Source organism: Podarcis tiliguerta, assembly GCF_965153285.1.
Source record: "Podarcis tiliguerta genome assembly, chromosome: 2".
NCBI classification, from domain to species: Eukaryota; Metazoa; Chordata; class Lepidosauria; order Squamata; family Lacertidae; genus Podarcis; species Podarcis tiliguerta.
Window position 1 is genome coordinate 85,213,595 of NC_139535.1, and position 23,838 is coordinate 85,237,432.

At 39.5% G+C, this 23,838-nt stretch overlaps 2 protein-coding genes and 2 long non-coding RNA genes across 6 annotated transcripts in view; 2 read left to right on the forward strand and 2 right to left on the reverse strand.

Annotated features, from left to right (window-relative positions):
• LOC310671990 (myosin-1B) overlaps positions 1-4,998 on the forward strand; it is an 88,206-nt gene extending 83,208 nt beyond the window's left edge. Inside the window, exons 31-40 of the mRNA XM_083428446.1 lie at positions 732-915; positions 1,008-1,173; positions 1,500-1,624; positions 1,764-2,072; positions 2,165-2,368; positions 2,769-2,894; positions 2,986-3,156; positions 3,251-3,355; positions 3,851-3,946; positions 4,708-4,998. Coding sequence (XP_083284572.1) covers positions 732-915; positions 1,008-1,173; positions 1,500-1,624; positions 1,764-2,072; positions 2,165-2,368; positions 2,769-2,894; positions 2,986-3,156; positions 3,251-3,355; positions 3,851-3,946; positions 4,708-4,860 — 1,639 coding nt within the window. The 3' untranslated portion in view covers positions 4,861-4,998. The remainder of the gene's footprint in view (positions 1-731; positions 916-1,007; positions 1,174-1,499; positions 1,625-1,763; positions 2,073-2,164; positions 2,369-2,768; positions 2,895-2,985; positions 3,157-3,250; positions 3,356-3,850; positions 3,947-4,707) is intronic.
• The window catches only part of LOC310672020, a 261,869-nt gene that overhangs the window by 158,307 nt on the left and 79,724 nt on the right, over positions 1-23,838 (reverse strand). The gene's annotated exons all lie outside the window — the stretch shown is intronic.
• The window catches only part of LOC310671993 (myosin-4-like), a 51,071-nt gene continuing 33,676 nt past the window's right edge, over positions 6,444-23,838 (forward strand). Inside the window, exons 1-17 of one of the 3 annotated variants that reach the window (XM_083428454.1) lie at positions 12,333-12,437; positions 13,009-13,168; positions 13,727-13,761; positions 14,135-14,354; positions 15,001-15,144; positions 15,235-15,391; positions 16,511-16,538; positions 16,766-16,877; positions 17,382-17,474; positions 17,610-17,673; positions 17,772-17,870; positions 17,969-18,072; positions 20,431-20,569; positions 21,322-21,440; positions 22,051-22,200; positions 22,298-22,468; positions 23,514-23,823. In XM_083428454.1, the coding sequence (XP_083284580.1) occupies positions 14,148-14,354; positions 15,001-15,144; positions 15,235-15,391; positions 16,511-16,538; positions 16,766-16,877; positions 17,382-17,474; positions 17,610-17,673; positions 17,772-17,870; positions 17,969-18,072; positions 20,431-20,569; positions 21,322-21,440; positions 22,051-22,200; positions 22,298-22,468; positions 23,514-23,823 (1,897 nt within the window). In that variant the 5' untranslated portion in view covers positions 12,333-12,437; positions 13,009-13,168; positions 13,727-13,761; positions 14,135-14,147. Of the gene's footprint in view, positions 6,861-12,127; positions 12,438-13,008; positions 13,169-13,726; positions 13,762-14,134; positions 14,355-15,000; positions 15,145-15,234; positions 15,392-16,510; positions 16,539-16,765; positions 16,878-17,381; positions 17,475-17,609; positions 17,674-17,771; positions 17,871-17,968; positions 18,073-20,430; positions 20,570-21,321; positions 21,441-22,050; positions 22,201-22,297; positions 22,469-23,513; positions 23,824-23,838 lie in introns of those variants that run through there. The other 2 variants (XM_083428456.1, XM_083428455.1) reach the window with 2 other exon arrangements.
• On the reverse strand, positions 18,699-19,448 carry LOC310672026. Its single transcript, XR_014508353.1, has 2 exons — positions 19,312-19,448; positions 18,699-18,971 (listed from the first exon to the last, which is right to left on the reverse strand). It is a non-coding gene; the product is annotated as an uncharacterized lncRNA (long non-coding RNA).

Here is a 23,838-nt window from a genome sequence, read left to right on the forward strand (position 1 = left end):
AGTTTTATTCTGCTACGAAACGTTGCAATATTTTTGACTAGGAATTCAAAAATTGCAACTCTCCATTCTTGCTTGGAGTGGTTAAGAGACTGCTTGCTTGTCCACATGCACCCCAGGCTGCTCCTCTGCTGCTCTGGGCTGTTACAGCAGCCCTGTGGCCCGTTCCCCAATCAGCCAGTGGCACTATTAGAAGTGTGAGCAAAGTGCCCAGAGAGAGTGGAGCACTCGAGGGGGGGGGGGGGAGAGAGAGAGGGGGTGAGAGTTGCAGGAGGAAAGAAAAGGGAGGGAGGGGCACAAATGATGGTGGGGCGCACCGATACAGCTCCTTGCCATGGGTACAAGATCATCTGGGTATGCCTCTGTTCTCATTCAGGAAGTCCCTTTCCTGCCAGCCAATCAGTGAGGGTTTGGAGGCTTCTAGGCCACCAACGTAGCACTCACTTCTTCACCAATCAGCCAGCCCATTTCATTCCTACACAACACCCAGGCTTTCCCACTGATTCAGGGTTGTGTGGGTACTTAGCATTCAAAGTCCTCACTGGGCTGTTTTGGGGGTTCTCCCACAAGTTCTCCCCAAATGTTTTTTATACTTTTGGACACCTTGGGGTTCCTTCCTTCTGTCCCTCTATGATGTCTGTAACAGAAGCAATGCTTATGGTAGGATAATAGACCTTCCTGCTTACCCAAGCAGATTCATGCAATTTACTACTGACTTTTTTATCTTCTTCAAGGAAAAAACTTGCCCAGCGCCTGCAGGATGCTGAAGAGCACGTAGAAGCTGTGAATTCCAAATGTGCTTCCCTTGAGAAGACAAAGCAAAGGCTACAGAATGAAGTGGAGGACCTGATGATTGATGTGGAAAGGTCCAATGCAGCCTGTGCAGCTCTAGATAAGAAGCAGAAGAACTTTGATAAGGTATTTTTTTTTACTTTTTTTTTAATGAACATATTGCATGAAGTTCTCAGGTCTAATGAATTCATTGCTTATTTCTTGGTGGTGTTTTGCAGATTCTGGCAGACTGGAAACAGAAATTTGAAGAAGCCCAGTCTGAACTAGAAGCTTCCCAGAAGGAGTCTCGCTCTCTCAGCACAGAGCTCTTTAAGATGAAGAATGCTTATGAAGAATCCTTGGATCACTTGGAAACCTTGAAGCGTGAGAACAAGAATCTCCAACGTAAGTTAATAATTGTATATTCTAAGAAGCAGGTTTAGAATACTATAGGCACAAAACTGAGAAGCTATGTCTTACTTCCAAAGAACCAGCTGAATCATATAACTTCAAACAAGCCCTCTCCCTGATTCCAGGACAGACCCTGGTGTCCATAAGGTCATGCACTGTGTGTGCAGAACAACTAATCTATTCCACAAGGATGAGCTGAAATTAAAAAATAAAGCACTTTACCCCTCATCCCCATCCCACCCAAATGCTGTGTATCATCATCCATATTACAACAACTAAACTATTCATCTATTTCTCTTTACTTTGTGTAAAACCAATAGAGGAGATTTCTGATCTCACGGAACAGATCGCTGAGGGTGGAAAGGCTATCCATGAATTGGAGAAAGTGAAGAAGCAGATTGAGCAAGAGAAGTCTGAACTGCAGGCTTCTCTAGAGGAAGCTGAGGTACACACATACATGACTGGAGGAAAGAATGCACAAAATATTTCCTTTTAAAGATGATGTCTAATGCATTTTAATAAAATGGAGAGGGGGTACTTATTTTAGTCTATTATTAATAGCTAATATAAATGGCTTTCTTAAGGCCTCACTGGAACATGAAGAAGGCAAAATCCTCCGCATCCAACTAGAGCTCAACCAGGTGAAGGCTGATATTGACAGGAGAATTGCAGAGAAAGATGAAGAAATTGATCAGCTGAAGAGGAATCATCTGAGAGTAGTAGAGTCCATGCAGAGCACACTAGATGCTGAAGTCAGGAGCCGGAATGATGCCCTGAGAGTAAAGAAGAAGATGGAGGGAGATCTGAATGAAATGGAAATCCAGCTGAGCCATGCCAACCGCCAAGCTGCTGAGGCATTAAAGAACCTCAGGAACACACAAGGGCAGCTTAAGGTATCTACAGTACAATGCCACACAGTTGAAAGTGAAATCTGGAATTGCCATGTAATTAAGGACTTTGTATCTCATAATAATTTGTTTGATAGGATACACAACTGCACTTGGATGATGCTGTTCGGAGCCAGGAAGATCTGAAGGAACAAGTGGCCATGGTTGAGCGCAGAGCTAACCTTATGCAGGCTGAGATTGAGGAGCTCCGTGCAGCTCTGGAACAGACAGAGAGGGGCAGGAAAGTGGCTGAACAGGAGCTTCTGGATGCCAGTGAGCGTGTGCAACTTCTTCACACACAGGTAAGCTTCTAATATTGTAATGTGCCCCACCTTTCATTAACCGGTAGAGAAGAGCAGGCTGTTTATCTTTGGGGATGTTCTCTTCCATCCTGCTCCACCTTTAGCCATATTACTTGAAGGAAACAAAGCTATGCCTAAATAATCTTTGCTTGCTCTTATACAAAACGTCTGTGGACATGACTATTTAGCTTATTTCTCTATGATTAGATTCAATGGTATGCATACTATGATATTTCCATCTCATTTGAAACTCTGGGGATTTAGGAATAAGAAACTATTTGAGGCAGAGCTTCATTGAGTTCATTTCTAAGTAGATGTCATTGTTTCCTGCCTTTTAAAAATTCTGTCTTAGCTGTTTTAAGGCAATTTTTCAAATACTGTATGTTTCCCCCCCAAACAGAATACCAGCTTGATCAACACCAAGAAGAAGCTGGAAACAGACATTGCACAAATCCAAGGTGAAGTGGAAGAGACTATTCAGGAAGCACGCAATGCAGAAGACAAGGCCAAGAAGGCCATCACTGATGTGAGTTGCAGGGAGTTTCCTTTTGAGATCTGAACCTGTATACATTTAGTATGGCTGATTTCTTGAACTGGTTTGGCAACTTTATTAATAGGCGGCCATGATGGCTGAGGAACTCAAGAAGGAACAAGACACCAGTGCCCATCTGGAGAGGATGAAGAAGAACTTGGAGCAGACCGTAAAGGACCTGCAACACCGTCTTGATGAGGCAGAACAGCTGGCAATGAAGGGTGGCAAGAAGCAGCTCCAGAAACTGGAGCACAGAGTGCGTATTCCTCATATATCTGTAGTCTTTATACATTTTGAACGTAAAGAATGCAATGGAATGCAAATTCTCCCTTCTTCTGTGCCTTCCTCAGGTACGTGAGCTGGAAGCTGAAGTTGAGAACGAGCAGAAGCGTGGTGCTGATGCTATCAAGGGTGTGCGCAAATATGAGAGACGGGTCAAGGAGCTGACCTACCAGGTGAGGGTGATAAATGTTTTTTCAATAATACAGTGAAAGAAATGCTACTGAAGTTATTGAACACTCAAACTGGAAATGTTTAATAGTAGTGAAATAGAGTGAGAGAAATTCTTTTCAAAAATATTTTCTTCATCAAAAGTTCGTAATGGGGTAAATTACATGAACTCTTTATTTTCCCCTATTACAATATGAGCAATTCCATCACTTATATCATCATATATCATCACTTATATCATCATAAACATGTCACTGCATTCCCATGCCCTGATATCCCCAACCAACCAAAACTACGGCCAATGCACAGCCCCCTGCCAAAAAAACATTAATAGCTATTCATTTCCTCTTATCAAGCCCTTAACCTCTCTAATCCATGGAATGCTCTCCCACAACACATAGTGCAAGTTTCACTCTAGAAAAATATATTATTTAAGAAAATCAAACTGAGGAATGAATTTTAAATTATATAAACTCACTTTTTTTCTTCCATTTGTTCAGTCTGAGGAAGATCGGAAGAATGTTCTGAGGCTTCAGGATCTGGTGGACAAACTGCAAATGAAAGTGAAAGCTTATAAGAGACAATCTGAAGAAGCTGTAAGTATTGCACTGAAGATGTAACAATGGTTACATTTCAAATAAATCTGATTATATTTACTGTAATGAGTTTCATTAAAAATGCCTGTGGGCCAAAGTCCTAAACAGTGGCACATTATCTGATACTACAAATAAGGAAAGCAAGAATCAAAAGGAAACTGTGAGATGGAAATACTAATTAAGTAATGAACACAAGAATATTGCATAACACAAATATGGAGAATATCATTTTAAAAAATGTTATAATATTTAACAATTTTGACTTATGTGTATCTGTCATATTTTTAATTGGGAGTCTAGACTAGATTTCTCATAATTTTTTCCTTGACAGGCAGAAAATTAAGAACTGAACATTTTCCCAGCATGGAGAAAACTATATGTTGAATCCAGACTTAATTAAACTTAGAGTGGACCCATTGAAATAAATGAAACTTAAATTAGTCATGACTAAGAAGACTCTACAAGATTTCAATGGATCTACTACTTAGGCAGTCTTGCTAGCCTGGTTTATATTTTAACACTTGTTAGGATTATAGGGATGATGATGATGATGATGATTAGTATTAGTATTAATTTATATCCCACCCATCTGGCTGGGTTTCCATAAACTGGTGCCCACAAACTTGTAACAATAGTTAAATCACATAATCACATAATGAAGAATCAAGACATTAGCATCCTGCTCCCAATCACCTGGTTATGGTTGAAATAAAAGAGAAGTTGGATTTTTAATAATATGATTTTCATAATTTTATTCTCAGGAGGAACAATCCAACCTCAACCTCTCCAAATACCGCAAGATTCAGCATGAGCTGGAAGAAGCTGAAGAGAGGGCTGACATTGCAGAGTCACAGGTCAACAAACTGCGGGTGAAATCCCGTGATGCTGGAAAGGCAGTCAAAAGTGAAGAATAAGCATGTATAGAAGCTTCAAGGTGACTGAAGAAATACACAAAATGTGAAGCTCTTCATCACTTTGATGTGTAATTATTGTTTGTTCTGTCCTCGGTGTCTAGGAAATAAAGACTGTAGAAACCTTTGCATACATAAAAATGTGCCATCCTTTTTGTGAATCTCACCCTCCTGGTGTTATCTCAAGCTTTTCCTCATCTGGTGGGTCTCCAAAGTGGTGAATAAGATTAAGTGAGCACTTAGACTAAGATTAAGTAGTCAGTTGTGACTGTAGTATTCACATATAGCTGTTCTTTTTTTGTGCCTCAGTTTTCTGATTATCAAAACTAAAATGCAAGTACTGTACTTAAGAAGAGCCTAAAGGCCCATCTAGTCTAGCATCCTATTTCCTATGGTGGCCAACCAATTGATTCTGCAAAGTCAACAAGGCAGGCATCAAAATGCAGTAGTTCTCCTTTATTTGTTGCCTCTCAGCAGCTGAGTTTCAGAGGAATCACTGGATATTTTTTCATTTGTTTACAATGTTCATATGCTGCCTTTCAGGCCAAAGCTTTCCTAAGGAAGCTTATGAAACATTATTAAAAGCCACAGTTCAAATTTTAAAACACAAATGAAATAATTCAAAGCAACATCAGATTAAAACAATTTAAAATCAAACTTACAGAATGCAGACTTAAACATTTTTCACTTCCATTTAAGAACAGAGCAAACCTATTTCTTTGGGATAGAGTTCCAAGGGTGTGTGGCCACCATTGAAAAGGCCCTGTCTCTAGGGACAAACTAGTATGAGGGACTTATGGCAAGCCAATGAGCAGGGCCCCAGAGGTTCTACCTGCCCCTTGCAGTTAACAGCAATTGACAAAACTACATAGTATATCCCTGGTGTACAGGTGTTACCTGAGCTTCTGGCTTAGGAAACAAACAAAACAACACCCCCCCCCCCAAATTAGCATCCCAGACAGGAGTTTCTGCTCTGATACAGGACTTGTTTTACTGTATGTCCAAAATGTTATTTTTTGAACATTTAAAGTCCAACCAGTCCAGCAGTATATATACCTTTTTTAAGAGGAAAACAGAATGGGAGGTGGGCAGAGCGTATCTTTGCCAAAACCTATACAACTTACACTCACTTTACATTAAAAAACTAAATAATAATAATAAAAAATATGTGATTGCAACCTTACATGAGTTGAGATTCCTGCATTGCAGAGGGTTGGACTAAGATGACCCTCAGGGTGCCTTCCAATTCTATGGTTCTATGATAACGGAGAGCTGGGAAAACCCACCATTCCCTGGTCTACATTTATTTATTTCCCAACCCTGAGCACAGTGGCTTTTCCTTGCTTCCCAGGCTTCCCACAGCCCAGTCAGCATCCTCTGATTTGCATTATTCTGCCTTTTTGTGCCTGGACCCCTGGAACCAAACACTTCTGTTAAGTGCTGGGCAAACTGTACCTTCCTTTCACAACAAAACTAGGTGTAGGGGCTGGTGCAGAAAATTTCCATCTAATTTACTTAAATGGTTTATTTTTTAAAGAAACATCCCATTTTACCCACACCACAATTACAAGAGCATAGGCTAGAGAGTGATTCAACACCCTATACTGCAGGACACACAACCACGCAGGGAGAACCGAATGAGATTATGGGATGTGCAGCATGGAACTGACTGTCTCCTCAAGCCACACAGATTTAAGGGTTCTTAAGGGGAACTCTGGTGAAGGGAAGCTATGGAGAGTGCTTTGCAGAAAAAAAAGTGGGACATTAGATAAAACAATGATCTGTTCCTGGGTACAGAAGAACCAACCTTTCCCCTAAAAGGAACAATACTTACAGATAGCTGTGGAAAACACTGTTCAGCGGCGGACCAAGGAAGGCAGCGTGTTTCAGAGATTGAAATCACAGACCAAAGAATCTAGCGGAGCTTATATCAAATGGTGCCCTTTACTAAACAAGCTCGCTTCAAATTCCTCTTTCTGTGTGTCTCTCTGCAGTTTGTTGGGGTACTTCCTGGTGGCTGTTCCCTGCTCTTGTCCTCTGTGTCAGTGGTTTATTCTGTCTAGTGCTCCAGCTTTCCTACTTAGTTCCACGCTCATTTATGCCATGGGTTGTATGCACATAAGTTTTAGTGTAGTAGGCCCATTGAAATTAATGGAACCAAATAAAACAGTTGGACATTATAAATCCTCTGTGAATCTTCTACAGTACAGAGAAATTTGGAGGAACTGATCCCTCAAAAGAGATTTCTCCTCAGACTGACCACCCACCCAGTGACAGCTGGTTCTAATACGTTCTGACAGGAATTTGCTTTTACTTCATGCAGCTCTTGTTTAGACAGGCCTTCTGGCTCTTCCTCTCTACAGAGGCCTCCAGATATGGTTTTCAAGGCCTGACACTTCCAGATAATTTCCTAGGAAAATGTATCAAAGGCAAACAGTTGAAACACATAAAATTTACTGCTTAGGCTTATGTTGAAGAGAAAGTCAATGTTAAATGAGGAAACTATTGCGAAAAAGCGGTGTAGGATTTGATGCCCCGGCCATAAGAACAGTACACTGCAGTTTTACTACTCATTCTGTTCCCACAGGAAATCTGGTAAACCAGTTCAGAGGGGGTGGGAGTGATTGGATTGAAGGTACAGATCCCTGACAGAATTCTTGGCAGTCTCACTAAATTACAGCTGCCAGGATAATTTGGGGAAGCCATGGCAGTTAAATGGGGGTGGAACTAAATATAATTTGTTATTGGGGGTATATTCAAACGGATAAAAGTTAGAAGCCATCTTTTTTCCACATGAAGAGCATACCCTCCAACATTTCTCCACTGAAAATAGGAACGTCCCATTCCATAATGATAATTTTACTACAGTATTTATACCCCACACATCCACTCTGGGCAGCTTCCAACATATATAAAAACATAATAAAACATTAAACAAAACTTCCCAATACAGGATTCCCCTCAGACAGCTTGGGGGGGGGGGTCAGATAACTTCATATCCTCCAATATTTCTCCAATGAAAGTAGAGACATCCTATTTTTAATAATATTTATTAAATGTTTTATAGTTATAAAAAGAAGAAAAGTAGAGAAAAACAATACATAAATTCAACAGACAATACATCAACAATAAAAAAGATACAATACAACAGTACAACAAGAAAAACAAAAACATTTAAACACACACCCAAGTTTCATATCTATATCTTTCATTTACTTATTTCCTTGACTTCCTCGCACCTCCCTTTTTTGTATTCTAGTTCAAATTAGCTGGTTCAACAAATCCTTTCCCTCTTCTTCAGTTTTTGTTCTCTGATTTATCCTAACACGATTTAACCTTAAATTTTCCACCTTGGCACATTGAGAATTAATTTTCATATAATTCTTAATAACACTTCTGCTAAAACCATGTAACTTCATTCCAATATTCTTCTAACATTCATTAATTTTGCAATATTTCTGTAAATACACTTTAATTTTTTTCCAATCTTCCTCCATCGACTCTTCTCCCTGGTCTCGGATTCTGCCAGTCATTTCCGCCATTTCCATATAGTCCATCAGCTTCATCTGACATTCTTCCTGGGTGGTAGCTCTTGTGTCTTCCAATACTTTGCGATCAGTATTCTTGCTGCTGTTGTGGCGTATATAAAAAAAGTTCTATCTTTCTTTAACACCAATTGGCCAACCATGCCCAGGAGAAAGGCCTCTGGTTTCTTCAGAAAGGTATATTTGAATACCTTTTTCATTCCGTTATATATCATTTCCCAAAAGGTCTTAATCCTTGGGCACGTCCACCAAAGGTGAAAGAAGGTACCTTCCGTTTCTTTACATTTCCAGCATTTGTTATCGGGCAAATGATAAATTTTTGCCAGCTTGACTGGTGTTATGTACCACCTATAAATAATTTTCATTAAATTCTCCTTTAAGGCATTACATGCCGTAAACTTCATACCAGTGGTCCATAACTGTTCCCAGTCAACCATCATAATGTTATGTCCAACATCTTGTGCCCATTTAATCATAGCAGATTTTACCGTTTCATCTTGAGTATTCCATTTCAACAGCAAGTTATACATTCTTGACAAATTTTTAACTTTGGGTTCTAACAATTCTGTTTCCAATTTTGATTTTTCCACCTGGAAACCTAATTTTTTGTCCAATTTATATGCCTCCATTATTTGATAATAATGGAGCCAATCTCTCACTCTGTTTTTTAATTTTTTAAAACTGCAGTTTTAGCCTGTCTCCCTCTTGCTCCAGAATTTCCCAATACTTTGGCCATTTGGGCTCCATATTGAGTTTTTTAAATGCTTTCGCTTCCATTGGTGACAACCATCTTGGGGTTTTATTTTCTAGCAAATCCTTATACCTTATCCAAACATTAAACAGTGCTTTCCTGATAATATGGTTCTTAAAGGCCCTATGGACCTTAACCTTGTCATACCACAAGTATGCATGCCAACCGAATACATTGTTAAAACCTTCCAAATCCAAAACATCAGTGTTTTCAAGAAGCATCCATTCTTTCAGCCAGCAAAATGCGGCTGATTCATAATAAAGCTTAAGGTCTGGCAGGGCAAATCCACCTCTTTCTTTAGCATCTTTTAATATCTTAAATTTTATTCGAGGTTTCTTGCCCTGCCAGACAAATTTAGAAATATCTCTCTGCCACTTCTTGAAACAATCCATTTTATCCAGAATTTGCAATGTTTGGAACAGAAACTTTCGCCGATGGAGACATCCTAAGGAAAAGTGGGACATTCCAGGATCAAATCAGAAACTAGGACGGCTTCTCTAAATCAGAGACATCCCTGGAAAATAGGGGCACTTGGGGGGTCTGGGAGAGCCTACATATTGAATAGGTTGTATGAAAGTTATAAACTCAGGTATAGTATTTCTCATAATGGATTCAACAACCTAGCCTGGGCCACTAACACCTTCTGAGAGTGACAGAAATATCTGCTGATCTCAGCATCCGATAGGGTCTTTGGGAAACAGGGTAGTGGTGTTTCAAATATTTGGGGCCTACATCATTTAAATGGAGCAACTTGAATTGGGCCCTGAAATGCAGTGGTAACCGATGCAGCTGTTTAAAAACAGGGGTTATAGGAGATCTAAAGGGAACCCCAGTCAGTAAACTGGCAGCTGCATTTTGGACCAGTTGACGTTTCCAAAGTCATCTTCAAGGGCAGCCCCATGTAAAGCACATTGCAATAATTCAGTTTGAAATTTATCAGAGCATGGAGTACAGTTGCCAAGTCATTTCAAGTTCACAATGAGATGCAGCTGGAACTGGAAATAGGCACTCCTTGCCACTGAGACCACCTGAGCCTCTAGTGACAGTGTTGGATCTAGGAGTGTTGGAAAAGAGAACACATCTATCTTTTCAGAATTCAGCTTCAATTTGTTGGCCCACATCCAACCCATCACTGCTTCCAAACACTTGTTTAGCACCTCAGCCATCTCTCCTGATTCAGATGGAACTGAGAGATAGAGCTTCACTCCAAAAGTCATAGTGGTTTCATACTGGTGTTACATAGCATGAGGGCCAAGATGGAACCCTTCAGAATACCACAGGAAAGTTCCCATGATATCATACAGTGATCCTCTGGCCCACAATTACCGTACTTTTCCATGTATAAGATTAGGGATTTTTTTACTAAAAAATAATGTTAAAAGGGGGGGGGGTAGTCTTATACACAGGAGCAATCTCTCTCCCCCCCCCCATTTTCTTCATTTTGAGGCCTCCAAAATAGGGGGCATCTTATACATGGGAGCGTCTGTCTTATAGACAGAAAGCAGTCCTAAAGATTTTGACTAAACTGCAGGAGGCAGTGGAAGACAGAAGTGCCTGGCGTGCTCTGGTCCATGGGGTCACGAAGAGTCGGACACGACTAAACGACTAAACAACAACAACAAAAGATAAAGATAGGAGCAAAACCATGGAAGAACAATGCCCTAAACCCTCATTTTCCTGAGCCAATCCCAAAAGATATCATGGTCAACAGCATCAAAAGCTGCCAAGCGTTCAAGGAGAATGAGCAGGATTGCACTCCCCCATCTCTCTCCTGACAAATGTCATCAACCAGGATGACTAGGACAATTTTAGTGCCATGACTGGTCCTGAAGCTGAATTGAAATTGACCTGATATTCAGTTTCCTCCAAACATTCCTGAAACTGAACTGCTGCCACATTCTTGAGTAGGGCCACAGGACAATGGTTATTTAACAATTCCAGGTCCAGGGAGGTTCTCTTAAGGAGGTAATGCAGCACTGTTTTCTTCAAGGTCTAAACAATGATTCTGAAACATACTAAAGAGTAGCAGAAAGGACCCAAATGCTTGAGATGCATGTATGTGTGTGTGTGTGTGTGTGTGATGTGCCTTTTACTCTGAACAATAGACATCAGAGCAAATTTCACTGCCACCACAAAATTCCTTAGGGGATTCGTAATGCAGCAGGAATTTTAAGCTGTCTGGAACCTCTTGAATTAACTCAAGTTCTGTAAGTTTTTGATCTGGCAAAGCAGCATTGTGCAGCAATAATGAATGAGAACAAAACATTATTGCATATAGCATTTTGCTGGCAGTGTGAACCCCTGAGAATCTCCCAGCATCACAGCAGTCTAGGTTACTCCACTATAACTAGATGGCACACAGTGGTTCCCTGTAGGCTCAGCCCACCAATGAGGCATGGGGAAGCGACCACCTCCAGCTGCAGACTCAGGACAAGCTCAGTTGGGAGGTGCAGCAGATCTGTTCCTATCACCACCGGCTGTGTGCCACCACTGTCCGCTTCCCTCTGGGAAGAGGAAGCCACAGCCTTAAGAGAGAAGGCTAACTGAAAAGGCACTCAAACCTCTCCTTCTCTAAAACATTCCAGACTACAGTATTACCTGCCAAGCCTTTTGTTCAAAATTCCACAGGGAGCTTATTGTGTATTGAGCTTCTTTTTCTTGCAGATGCTTGACCTTTGTTTTGTTAACAGAGGACTAGATTTAAGAATTTTGTTGTGCCAATCAAGGTATTGCCACTATTGTTGCTCCTCACACACTGTTTTTGGTTTAAAGCAAACAAACAAAGAAACATAGGCACAGACCTTGCAAAGGGCGTATTCACTCTCCAGCTTCTATTCAATTCTCAGCCCCTATCCTTCTTAGCCTCCCTAAGGATGTTGAGCTTCTTACAGGCCATTTTATTAGCCGCCACCCCCAATCCCCATGTGAAATTGTGGCAGGTCAGATTGGTCCTGCTTAGGATCTTACATGACTCTATGAGAATTCAGCCAATATGTGACACCCGCCTCTGCATCCACAACCACGCATATTTAGAAGGAAATAAGTTCTGTGCTCTTCTATTGGCTCCAGATATTATTATTAGCTTGGAATATGATCATGTCTTCTGGGGCTTATTGGTATCTAAGGAGGAGTGCAATAATGGTTTTAACAAGGTCCGGAAGGGTTCTTTTCATTAGACATGAAGTGACTTTCTCTTGTACAGTTCTGAGGGAATCAGTATGGGGAATCTTGAAGAACTGCTTTAACCTTGAGGAAATGAACTGACAGCTGACAGTAATGGAGAGGTAACACTTGTTTGTGAAAGAATGTGGCTGCTGATTCCTCTGATGTTACGCATTTTACTTTGAAGTTTCAGATGTGGAGTTCTCTAAAATCTCTATTTGAAAAATAATAATCAAAAATATTCTGAGAGGTAATATCTAACCAGCCCAATTTGCTGTTGTATTAACCAAGCTTAATAATGTGCTTAAAATGCAAACCGGTTTCAAACGTTTGTAAGATCATATTCTAAAATTGTAAACTAGCATCCTATCTGTGTGGGTGAAGGGATTTCAGAAGGTTAGAGAATTGATTTGCTCTCTTGCTTTTGAGTAGACACTGTTAATTTAATATGAATTAAGAAAATTAATTCCCCTTGGACCTCTTAACAAGCCATTTCTTGCTTGAGTGATGTTCCATTGGAATATACAGATTTTTCCCTATTTGAGACATCACCACAACCCTCTAGACTAGAGTTTTCTGCATTAGGTATGGAAGCTGGCAGTGGGTGATATAATGTCAGAGGAGGAAAAGAAATTTCTGACCAGCTGACTCCTTGTAACCTTTAGCTAATCATGTCCCTCCCTTAATTAACAGAAAGAGCATGTGAGATCAGGTCTTCAACACATTTGCAACTAAAGAATAAATTATTAATTCACCAAAAATAGAGGCCTAGAATGCTGCGTTGGCAGATGGCTGTGTATAAAGGCTGTAAGGCCCAAGGCTCCTTGAGTCTTCACTAGTTCACTATCTCAAGGTAAGTCACAGTCTTTGCTGTGTTCTAAGGAAGCCAGAACTTTTGCCCTTGTTCAAGGCTTTATGTGACTGCTTCTCCAGATATCCTAATATAATGCTGAGTGTCAATAGCATTAATACAGTTGTGGTTACAGTTGCAGCGATGTACATTTATTGGCCTTTCCATAAATGCCGTTTTACAGATTTGTTATTGTTCCAAATTCCTCAGATGCAAACTTTAAAAAAAATCCAACATGCCAAAAGAAATGCAGATAAAGTAAATATATAATATGTTTCATAATTAATAATTTATTTGTTTAAAAGTATGCTTATTACTGATAGTAGGAGATAAATGCAAGAACAAGTCTGTATTTGAATACAAGTGTTCTTTCTCCTAGGTGGCAATATTAGTAAGAAATAGTAAATAATTTGATTTGCTGTAAAATGCAGTTTTTTCAGTTATGCCCTTTATTGCAAATTCACTGTTTTGGATTAAAATATCAAGGAAATTCAGCTATATACCAAGTCCATGCTATTTTTTGGATTAATTTCTTTACTTCTTTCTGTTCACATTCAAAAGATTCAGATCTTAATCTGCCTTCTTAGTGACTGAAGGTAAGAACCATTTCATTTTAAATTCAGCATGCATGAATGGTTACAATACAAATAACCAGTATACTTAAATACGGTGCACAGTACTGCACAGAACAAACTAAAGCAGAATAAATCCACCACTGTTTCACTATCGTTGTCAAGAAGATGTTACAGAATACATCCACAATACAACATCAGTCTGGGGAGGGCCAGAATCTCTTGCTCTTTTAACATTCACAAATGCATATTTTCTTAGTGTGGGACCATAATAAGGAGAATGTAAATGTTGGAACATGACCAATAGTCAGAAATACTGGTGTTATCACTGTCAGTTTCGTTGAGCACATAAATACTGTGGGTGCAATTATACCTTAAACTTCTTTAATTCCTTCAGCCAATCTATAATCATGACCTCAGACTCTGAAATGGCTGTATTTGGAGAGGCGGCTCCTTTTCTCCGGAAACCGGAGAAGGAGAGAATTGAGGCTCAGAATCGTCCATTTGATGCTAAAGCAGCCTGCTTTGTGACAGATGACAAAGAAATGTACGTCAAAGGCACTGTACTGAGTAGAGAGCCGGGGAAAATCACTGTCAAAATCGAGCAAGATGACCGTGTAAGTAGGAATTTAACCTACCTGTTTCACTGAATGGTTCTTGGTTACCTAGTTGAAGGTTGGCCAGTTTCTGCAGTCTAGGGTACCACTTTGTTTTTCCAGAAAGTGGTCTGGAGACTGGGAGTAGTCAACCATTAAAATATTGGCACTATCTAACCATAAATGCTTGGGAATTATGAAGCAAATATGCTAAGTCCTAGTATTACATGCCAACATGTATAGCGCCACAACACACACAAAACTCAAAAGAGATGTTTAACATTAATTGTGCTGAGATGAAAGATAAGGAGTTTTGTGAATCTTTTCAACCCTCCCTCCATTCTAGTGGTTTTCGAGTAAGCTTTTAAATTCAGGACAGTATTTGTTGTTGGGTCATGTCTCTGCTGCTTCAGGAACCATTTTAATATTATTATTTTTATGAAATCAACCTAAGTTGGAGTTCATTTAGCACTCCCTCAAAAATATCTTTCAGCCACCAAAATGTTCAGCACTAAACATTAAAATGTGGGGTCCCTACTGGAAATTTATAAATATCAGGATCAAGGTAACACAATCCCACAGACCTCTAGTTGAAAATATGGCCTACTTTCAAAATACTTACCTCTCCCACATTTGTTCATCTTCTCTATAACCCTTTCCCTCCCAGACTGTGACAGTTAAGGAAGATCAGGTTTTTGCCATGAATCCTCCCAAATTTGATAAAATTGAGGACATGGTTATGATGACCCATCTCCACGAGCCTGCTGTCTTGTATAACCTCAAAGAGCGTTATGCTTCTTGGATGATCTATGTAAGTTGAAACTGAATCTGAAGCCTACGTTGTTTCTTTTTCAATCCATCAACTACGTACCATGATATGCATTGTCTCCTTTTTCTTCAGACCTACTCAGGTCTCTTCTGTGTCACTGTCAACCCTTACAAGTGGCTGCCGGTATATAACCCAGAAGTAGTGTCTGGTTACAGGGGCAAAAAACGGCAAGAGGCGCCTCCTCATATCTTCTCTATCTCTGACAATGCCTATCAGTTTATGTTAACTGGTGAGTACTCAGAAGTTGGTGTGTAACTAGAGTGCAAGGTTCAAACCTACACATTACAGAAATATTTGAGGCATAGAAATTTAACAAATTACATGCACCACAACCCTCATTTTGGAGGGATATACATCCATGTAGTCTTCTTAGCATGAGCAGTAGGACCCATTTGCCAGCATCTCTTCCAACTATCAGTGTCCATCTCCTCAGCCCAAATTCTATTTGTTCCACCTTCCTTTTAGAGGTGAGGCTAAACAGGTAAAATTCTGTCTGAGAAGATGGAGATTGATAGTTGAGGGTGAAGGAGAGATGCTGGTTGGATGAAGCTGTCCCACCCTTGCCGAAGAACAAGAAGAACAAGAGGACTGAGCTTCAAGCATTTCAAAAGGAGCAAGAGAAGTGGTTCGCATTCCTTCACAATTCCTCCTATGCAAATTGCTTCTTCGGCATACTATCAGAAGTCAGATAAGAGGGTTTGCCTAACCATCACAGGTACTTTTTGAGGGAGGTGCTTTAAGACATCTAGTTATTTGAAGTAGGATCTTGGGTGGAAAGCTGGTGCTATAAGCTCATTGGCTGGGAAAGGTCTTGTTTTCTTCAGTTCCTGCCAACTTTCCAAAAGCAGTCAAGTTGAAGAAATTATTAGATATGGCACATGCGAGAGGAGGTGGCAAGGTTCACGTTTCTATCCCATGTCCTCTAACGCCCGCTTTCTGACACTCAACTCCTCACCTTCCAGCATCGCCATACCTGAAACACTCTCTACTATAAGAAATTGGAAGAGGGTGACAAAATGCCATTCTGAAGTGATCCTCTTACATATACATAGCACAGTTTATCCATAGCATGTTTTCAGCTGACTAATCTGTAAGGAGAAGACGGACCGTGGTTCAGTGGCAGGGTACAAGTTTTGCAAGCAAATGGTCAATGTTAAGTCCTTACCATCTCCACTTGGGGCTGCAAAAGTTCCCTATCTGAAATGCTGAGAACCACTGCTAGTCAGTATAAGCAGTAATGAGCTTTATGAACCCTAGATCTGACTCTTCCTAAGCAGAATCCTCAGATCAGCCCTCAAAGAGTTTGACTAGAAAGAGAACTGACTGGTATCTCCTTTTTACCTTTCAGACCGAGAAAACCAGTCAGTCCTGATTACGTGAGTATTTTTTTTCCAGAATAGCTAATGTTGTAGGAGCGGATAATACAGTCATTGGTTGTTTCCACTCTTCAAGTTGTTTACAAAACAAAAGAAAATTGAATATGGAAACAGAAGTATTTAATTACTGGCAAACAAGCCAAGGAGGGAAAAAGGAGGGGGGGTATAATCACCACAATAAGAAAGAAAGACCAAGATAATTAGTTTGGACTCCTTTGTTCCAACAGTGGAGAATCCGGTGCAGGAAAAACTGTGAACACCAAGCGTGTCATCCAGTACTTTGCGACAATTGCAGTTGCTGGGGACAAGAAGAAGGAACCTCAACCGGGTAAAATGAAGGTCTGTGATACTGATAAAGTTTTCAATGGCTATTTCATACTGTTGTTATTCTGGAAATATCAGTAATGCGCCCTAACTTTAGCAGATGTAAAAATCAAAATTAGCTGAAGACACACAGAGAAAAATGTAAGCAACTTACATTAACCATTTCTTTGATCCACCCCTACTGCATCCCTTCTCTGGAAGGGAGATGTCATTTTAAAGTTTTGTGTAGTTTAACAGAATGCTTAAAGCTGCCATAATGATCTGTGCTCATTTTATATAATATAATAATAATTTATTATTTATACCCTGCCCACCTGGCTGGGTTTCCCCCAGCCACTCTGGGTGGCTTCCAACTGAATAAAAAACATATAGCATTAAACATTAACAACTTCCCTAAATAGGGTTGTCATTTTAAAGTTTTGTGTAGTTTAACAAAATGCTTAAAGCTGTCATAATGATCTGTGCTCTTCAATGCTTTCAAAGCAAAATTTCACAGGAAATCTCTCATGTTGTAATTAGGGGACCCTGGAGGATCAAATCATCCAGGCTAACCCTCTACTGGAAGCCTTTGGCAATGCCAAGACTGTGAGAAATGACAACTCTTCGCGTTTTGTAAGTTCTGACCATTTATTTATTTATTTATTTATTTCTGAATTGTGCAGAAAACCTGTATGTTATAAATTAAATATGTGTTCACTTCCTACCAAATTTGCAAGAGAAGACTTATACCAATGTTCTCTTCACCAGGGTAAATTTATCAGAATTCATTTTGGGACCACAGGAAAGCTGGCATCTGCAGACATTGAAACCTGTGAGTGGCTGCCCCATTTCTATTTGACAAATTAAGCACAGTATTACAAAGAACACCTTGGACTTTGCTTATTTGTTTTTATATTCAAATTCTCACAGATCTTCTGGAGAAATCTAGAGTGACATTTCAGCTCTCTGCTGAGAGGAGCTACCACATATTTTACCAGATAATGTCAAATAAGAAACCAGAGTTGATTGGTAAGAGGAAGCAACATGGAAATCCATTTTACTGCCTTAATTCAAGCTATTCAAAAGGAAACCAACATAGTTGCTCTTTTTTATTTTTTTGCTTGCAGACCTTATGCTCATTTCCACCAATCCCTATGATTTCCCATTTGTGAGTCAGGGGGAACTCACTGTGGCCAGCATAGATGATGCAGAAGAGCTATTAGCCACTGATGTAAGTCTCCCTGAGGGTGTTTCAAAATGATCATTTTATAGTGCCCTAAATGCACATTTGTTTCTCAGTTGATGAGGGGGATCCAGATATCTTTCCCCAAAGAAAGGTTCCTAATTCAGAGTGATTGCATTTGCCCAGCAGTCTAACTTAGCAGATGTATTGAAGCAGTGCTATGTGAAATCTGGTTCTGTATGGTTATGAGCACTTATTGACAGTTTCCACTGGGACAAAACGAGTTACAAATTCATTATTTGCCCAGTTTTCCAGAAACATTAAGTACCTAGAAAGATAAGTACCAGAGTAGTCTATGAAAGTGTTTTAAATTTGTCGTGGATAAGCTTTACATTTCACAGCAAGAATTTATTACGCAAATTAAGACATTTCTGAAGATACGCAGCAAAAATTATTATTGATTTGGTTTATCAGAGCTACTGACAGTGCTGCTGATCACATCTTAGGCAGAGCAAATTGTGGCTTCTGTGACACAACAGTGGGCAGTCTTACAGTGTCCTATAAGTTTCCTTTGTCAGTCTGAGCAACTTTCGGGACAAGGGCAAGATCTTCCAAAACATTCTGTGAGCATGCAGTCAAAATATCTGTCGCTACCAATAACTGCAGTTGAGATCAGAATATTAAAGCTTTTTTATGAGTCCCTGGTTATTTTTTTATGCATAAGAAATTGTAATTGGATAGTTAGTTACCTGCATCCTAACACAAACTGCATCACTGTTTAATCAATTACAGAAGATAATGGTTGGAATATAGGAGTCCGTAAAATTACAGAGGGCTTTTGCATCCCCAAGTGGTATGGGATGGTCATTGCTGCTAGAGAACAGAATTCACAAGAGTTCACCTTCATTTCCTTTGGAGTGGTGAGGAGAGCTTTAGTTGATTTCACCCTAAAGATGGAGTTTAATCTGAACAGTACGTTTCTTGAAAATACATTAGAGGGGATGGAAGCACATAGACAAAAATAACCTTGTTGTTGTTATTAACACTGCTTGTAGACACGCCTGTAAAGCTCAGAATGCTATTATGCAAGACAAAAAACTAGGAATGGCAGATCAAGGTTTCACACATTGCATAAGGCAAGAAGGATAATGGTGGGATCTCTATTCTATGGAAAACTGGAATAAAAGGTATCCATTATTTTAGGTCAGCTTTGACGATTTGGGTAAGTGATGGTATCTTATAGAAAATGACATGAAATATTTCTTCCCTGAAAAAAACAGCACTTACTTAGATGTGTGGGTGGCCTTTAACTTTTCCACTTGCAGAACCCACTAATCCACTATAGCATTGTTAATCGTTATTGACAGGTAGGAATGCTTCTGTCTCCTTTGTATGAATTCAGTGCTCTTCATTTTTTATTTTTGCTTTCATTTTTTTTCCAGATGATCTTTATTAAATTTTTAGTTACATACTGTACATACACATACATTATATTTCACATTTGTTCTTGCTCTCCTGAGCTGACTTCCCTCCTTCCTTCTTCTGGCTTTTTTATGTCCTCTGTGACTTTTCACATTGTCTTTGTCCATTTTCAATAAGATTGTTCTTCTTCATTTTTTCCATTAAATGTCCGTAAACAAATAAATCTTTCTATATATACAAGTTCTTGTTGTCTGTCTATATTCATTTACAAATATTGTTCAATAATAGTCCTAATACACATTTTTAATTCATTTTGATATTATTATCCAGTAAATTTCTTGTATTTTCCCGTTATGAGATATTATTTTAATTCTACTGGTTCCCTATTTCACATCATCTTCTCTATATATAACATAAATTTTCCCGATTCTTTTTGATATATTTCATTGCCCTGATGTCGAATTTTTACTGTTCATTTGGCTATTTCTGCATACTCCATAACCTTGTACTGCCATTCTTCTATTGTAGGCAATTTTTGCTGTTTCCATAACTGAGCCAGCAATAACCTCGCTGCCGTTGTTGCGTATAAGAACAGTTTCTGGTCATTCTTGTCAATGTCTTCTCCCACCATTCCCAACAGGAATGACTCTGGTTTTTTCAAAAACGTATACCTACAAATCTTCTTTAATTCGTTATATATATTTTCCCAATACGTTTTCACTATGTCACAAGTCCACCACATGTGGAAGAAACTGCCTTCTTTCACCCCACACTTCCAACAATTTTTCTCTCCTGTTTCATACATCTTTGACAATTTAATTGGTGTGAGGTACCATCTGTACATCATTTTTAACAGATTTTCTTTTAACAATGTACATGCTGTAAATTTTAGGCCGGTATTCCATTTTTGCTTTCAAATACCATCTACCATTGGAGACTTCCACAAACTTAGCCTCTGTATATTTTTCTTGTTACTCTCTGCAGAGTGCCATTGACATCCTGGGCTTCACTGCTGAAGAGAGGGTTGGAATCTATAAGCTGACAGGGGCAGTGATGCATTATGGGAACTTGAAATTCAAGCAGAAGCAGCGGGAGGAGCAAGCAGAGCCAGATGGTACTGAAGGTAAATGTTATATGGTACATTGTCCTCAAGTCTGCATTATATGTGTTGGCTGTGCTGTGGCCAGCTTTTCCTTTTCCTTTCTTTTTTACAATTCCCAATTCAATCTTTATTATTTTTAAAAATATACATTTATACAACACTATCTGTTTTTGTTTGTAACAAAAAAGAAAATGATGGCAACTGAAGCAAAGATACTTTTTATACCTCACAATACACATGACACTACCATTTATGGAAAGAAAGAATAAAGAAATAAACAAAGAGAAAAGAAAAAGGAAAAATAATAAAGAAAAAGGAGTTGAGATTTTAAAAAAGACTTCCAAACATTGTCATTGTATGTTATCTGTTAAATACACTTTTACCGCATAGTTACTTTTTTCTTCTATTATTTATCGTATTTCTATGTAGATTGTAAATTACTTTTATATACTACAAGGCTCAGTCTGGGTCTGTCAGGAGATTACCCCTTATACCATGGTGGCTAGCTTTTCCTGATGACCAGCTTGTATGTAAAAGCACGTTCCCAAAGTTCTGCTCCACACTTTTAACAAAAATGTACAATGACTGGATGAAAATATTAAAGCCAATTGCATCCTATATGGGTATTATATAAAGTCACCATCTCTACAGACAACTGGATGGCTTTTTTGTGGGTGTAACATGGAGTTTCTGAATGCTGTTGATGACTCCAGGGCTGATGGTGGACTGTATAGAGTTAATATTTATTTTTGTTTTCATTTACTTATATCTAGTGGCTGACAAAGCAGGCTACTTAATGGGCCTAAACTCTGCAGATTTGCTTAAAGGTTTGTGCTACCCACGAGTGAAAGTTGGAAATGAATATGTGACTAAAGGACAAAATGTTCAGCAGGTACATTTTCATTGTGATATTTGCTTTTAAACTAGCAGTTTTGTCCTGAAGTATTTTATATATGTAAATGTATACATTAAATTGATTGTAGGCACACCGCAGGCCTCAGTAGGACCCTCGGGGAACATAACAATTTATCAAACCTTAATAAACTTGAAACAACATATTTGGAAAAAACAGAACAATTATAAAGCACTATGATAAATAACAATGCATGTCCAAAACAGGAGCAGATTCCTATAGACCCACAGTGAACTCTGAAAAGAAAAATGAAAATGTCTCCAGAACAAACTAGCCTCAAGCTTCTTAACAGCTGAAAGGCAAAATTGAGTGGTTCTTCCAAACATTTGTACAGGGGAGTTTTACAGTGAGAACATTACAATGGAGAATGCACTGTCCTTTGTGACACCTAACCTCATATCAAACAATGCTAGCAGTGGGAGCATGATCTTGCCTGATGAGCAGAGCACTCAGGGAGTAGTCGTATAGGAAAGATTTCCTGACATTCAAGCCATTTATGGTTTTTAAGGACAAGAACAGCACATGAAAATTAATTGGAAGCAAGTACAGCTCTTTTTTTATAGACATTCTTCACTTCTCATTGGGATAGGTGTACAATTCTGTGGGTGCACTCGCAAAATCTGTCTACGAGAAGATGTTCCTGTGGATGGTGACACGCATTAACCAGCAGCTGGACACCAAACAGCAAAGGCAGCATTTCATAGGGGTGCTGGACATTGCTGGCTTTGAGATTTTCGATGTAAGTGAACATTAATCCTACACAACAAAATATAAAAAACCATTCAAAATGTCCATGCTACTTTAAAAATACAAAAACTATTATTTTGATTGTAAAGTACAACAGCCTGGAGCAGCTCTGCATCAACTTCACCAACGAGAAACTGCAACAGTTTTTCAACCATCACATGTTTGTGCTGGAGCAAGAGGAGTACAAGAAAGAAGGAATCGATTGGGAGTTCATTGACTTTGGAATGGACCTGGCTGCCTGCATTGAACTCATTGAGAAGGTAAGAGATGCTTCCTGTTTTAACTCTCAGCATTTCTTGACAAAAGGCCTGCGATTAAATGAATTTCTGTACCTGGGTAGTTCAACCTATAATTCTGACTCAATACTTAAACAGTTGTTCCTTTGTGGTGTTTTTATCCTATACTAAACAAGGTGAGTGGGGGAACCATGCCATCAAAAATGATGAGATGGGAATGGCAGAGTCAATAGAAAACAAGGCAAATGGGACAGGTGGGCATGAAGGGGTCAGGATCTGAGAAGAACATTGCAGGGCCTAGACAAGTAGTAGATCATGGAAGAGCATGAAGATGAGGCACACCTGTATACCGCACACCTGCGTGGCCTGATGAATAGACAAGGAATTTGCAGAGAGAGGAAGCTGATACAGGGACACAAACAAGTTGCAATGGAACACAGTGAGAAGATTCAGTAAAGCTAACTGGGCCCAGAGTATAAAATAAGTTGAGCAGGGGCTAGGCTTAGCTCATTTCTTGGAAAGCTCTGATGATCATAATAATGATCATGAAAGTGGTATCGATTGGAGGGTGCCTTTGGTTTAATGTATTCAGTTTAACCTATCTCTCCAACAGGTTTTCCAAGGCAGTTTACAAAAGTGTCACATTTTGCAATCCCACTGGTCCTGCTGCGTAGGTTAGATTGAATTATAGTAGCAAGCATTTGAACCCAACTATGTATCTGTTTTTGACCAAACTGCGGGAGGCAGTGGAAGCCAGGAGTGCCTGGCGTGCTCTGGTCCATGGGGTCACGAAGAGTCGGACATGACTAAACAAGAACAACATGTATCTGTTGCAACACACATGATTCCATCCGCCTCTCATATTTACTGATTTCCAACAGAAACTGTTGGTTTTGAATCAGTAAAAAATAACAATGGCTTGTGTCATTTAATGTCAATGTGTCAATTAACTTTACATTCAGAGGCAATAGCAGTGCTCCAGAATAGTACTTGTGATGCAGAACAGTGATGCATTGTACAGTCCACTGAACAATGTCTGTTTCTCTACATCTGCTCTTGTTCCCTCCAGCCAATGGGCATTTTCTCCATTCTAGAAGAAGAGTGCATGTTCCCCAAGGCAACAGACACATCTTTCAAGAACAAGCTCTATGACCAGCATCTTGGCAAAAGCAACAACTTCCAGAAACCCAAGCCTGTCAAAGGCAAGGCTGAGGCCCACTTCTCCCTGGTCCATTATGCTGGCACTGTGGACTACAACATCAGTGGGTGGCTGGACAAGAACAAGGACCCCCTGAATGAAACAATTGTAGGACTGTATCAGAAATCATCACTGAAATTGTTGTCCTTCCTTTATTCCAACTATGCTGGTACAGATGCAGGTAAGCACTATTTCT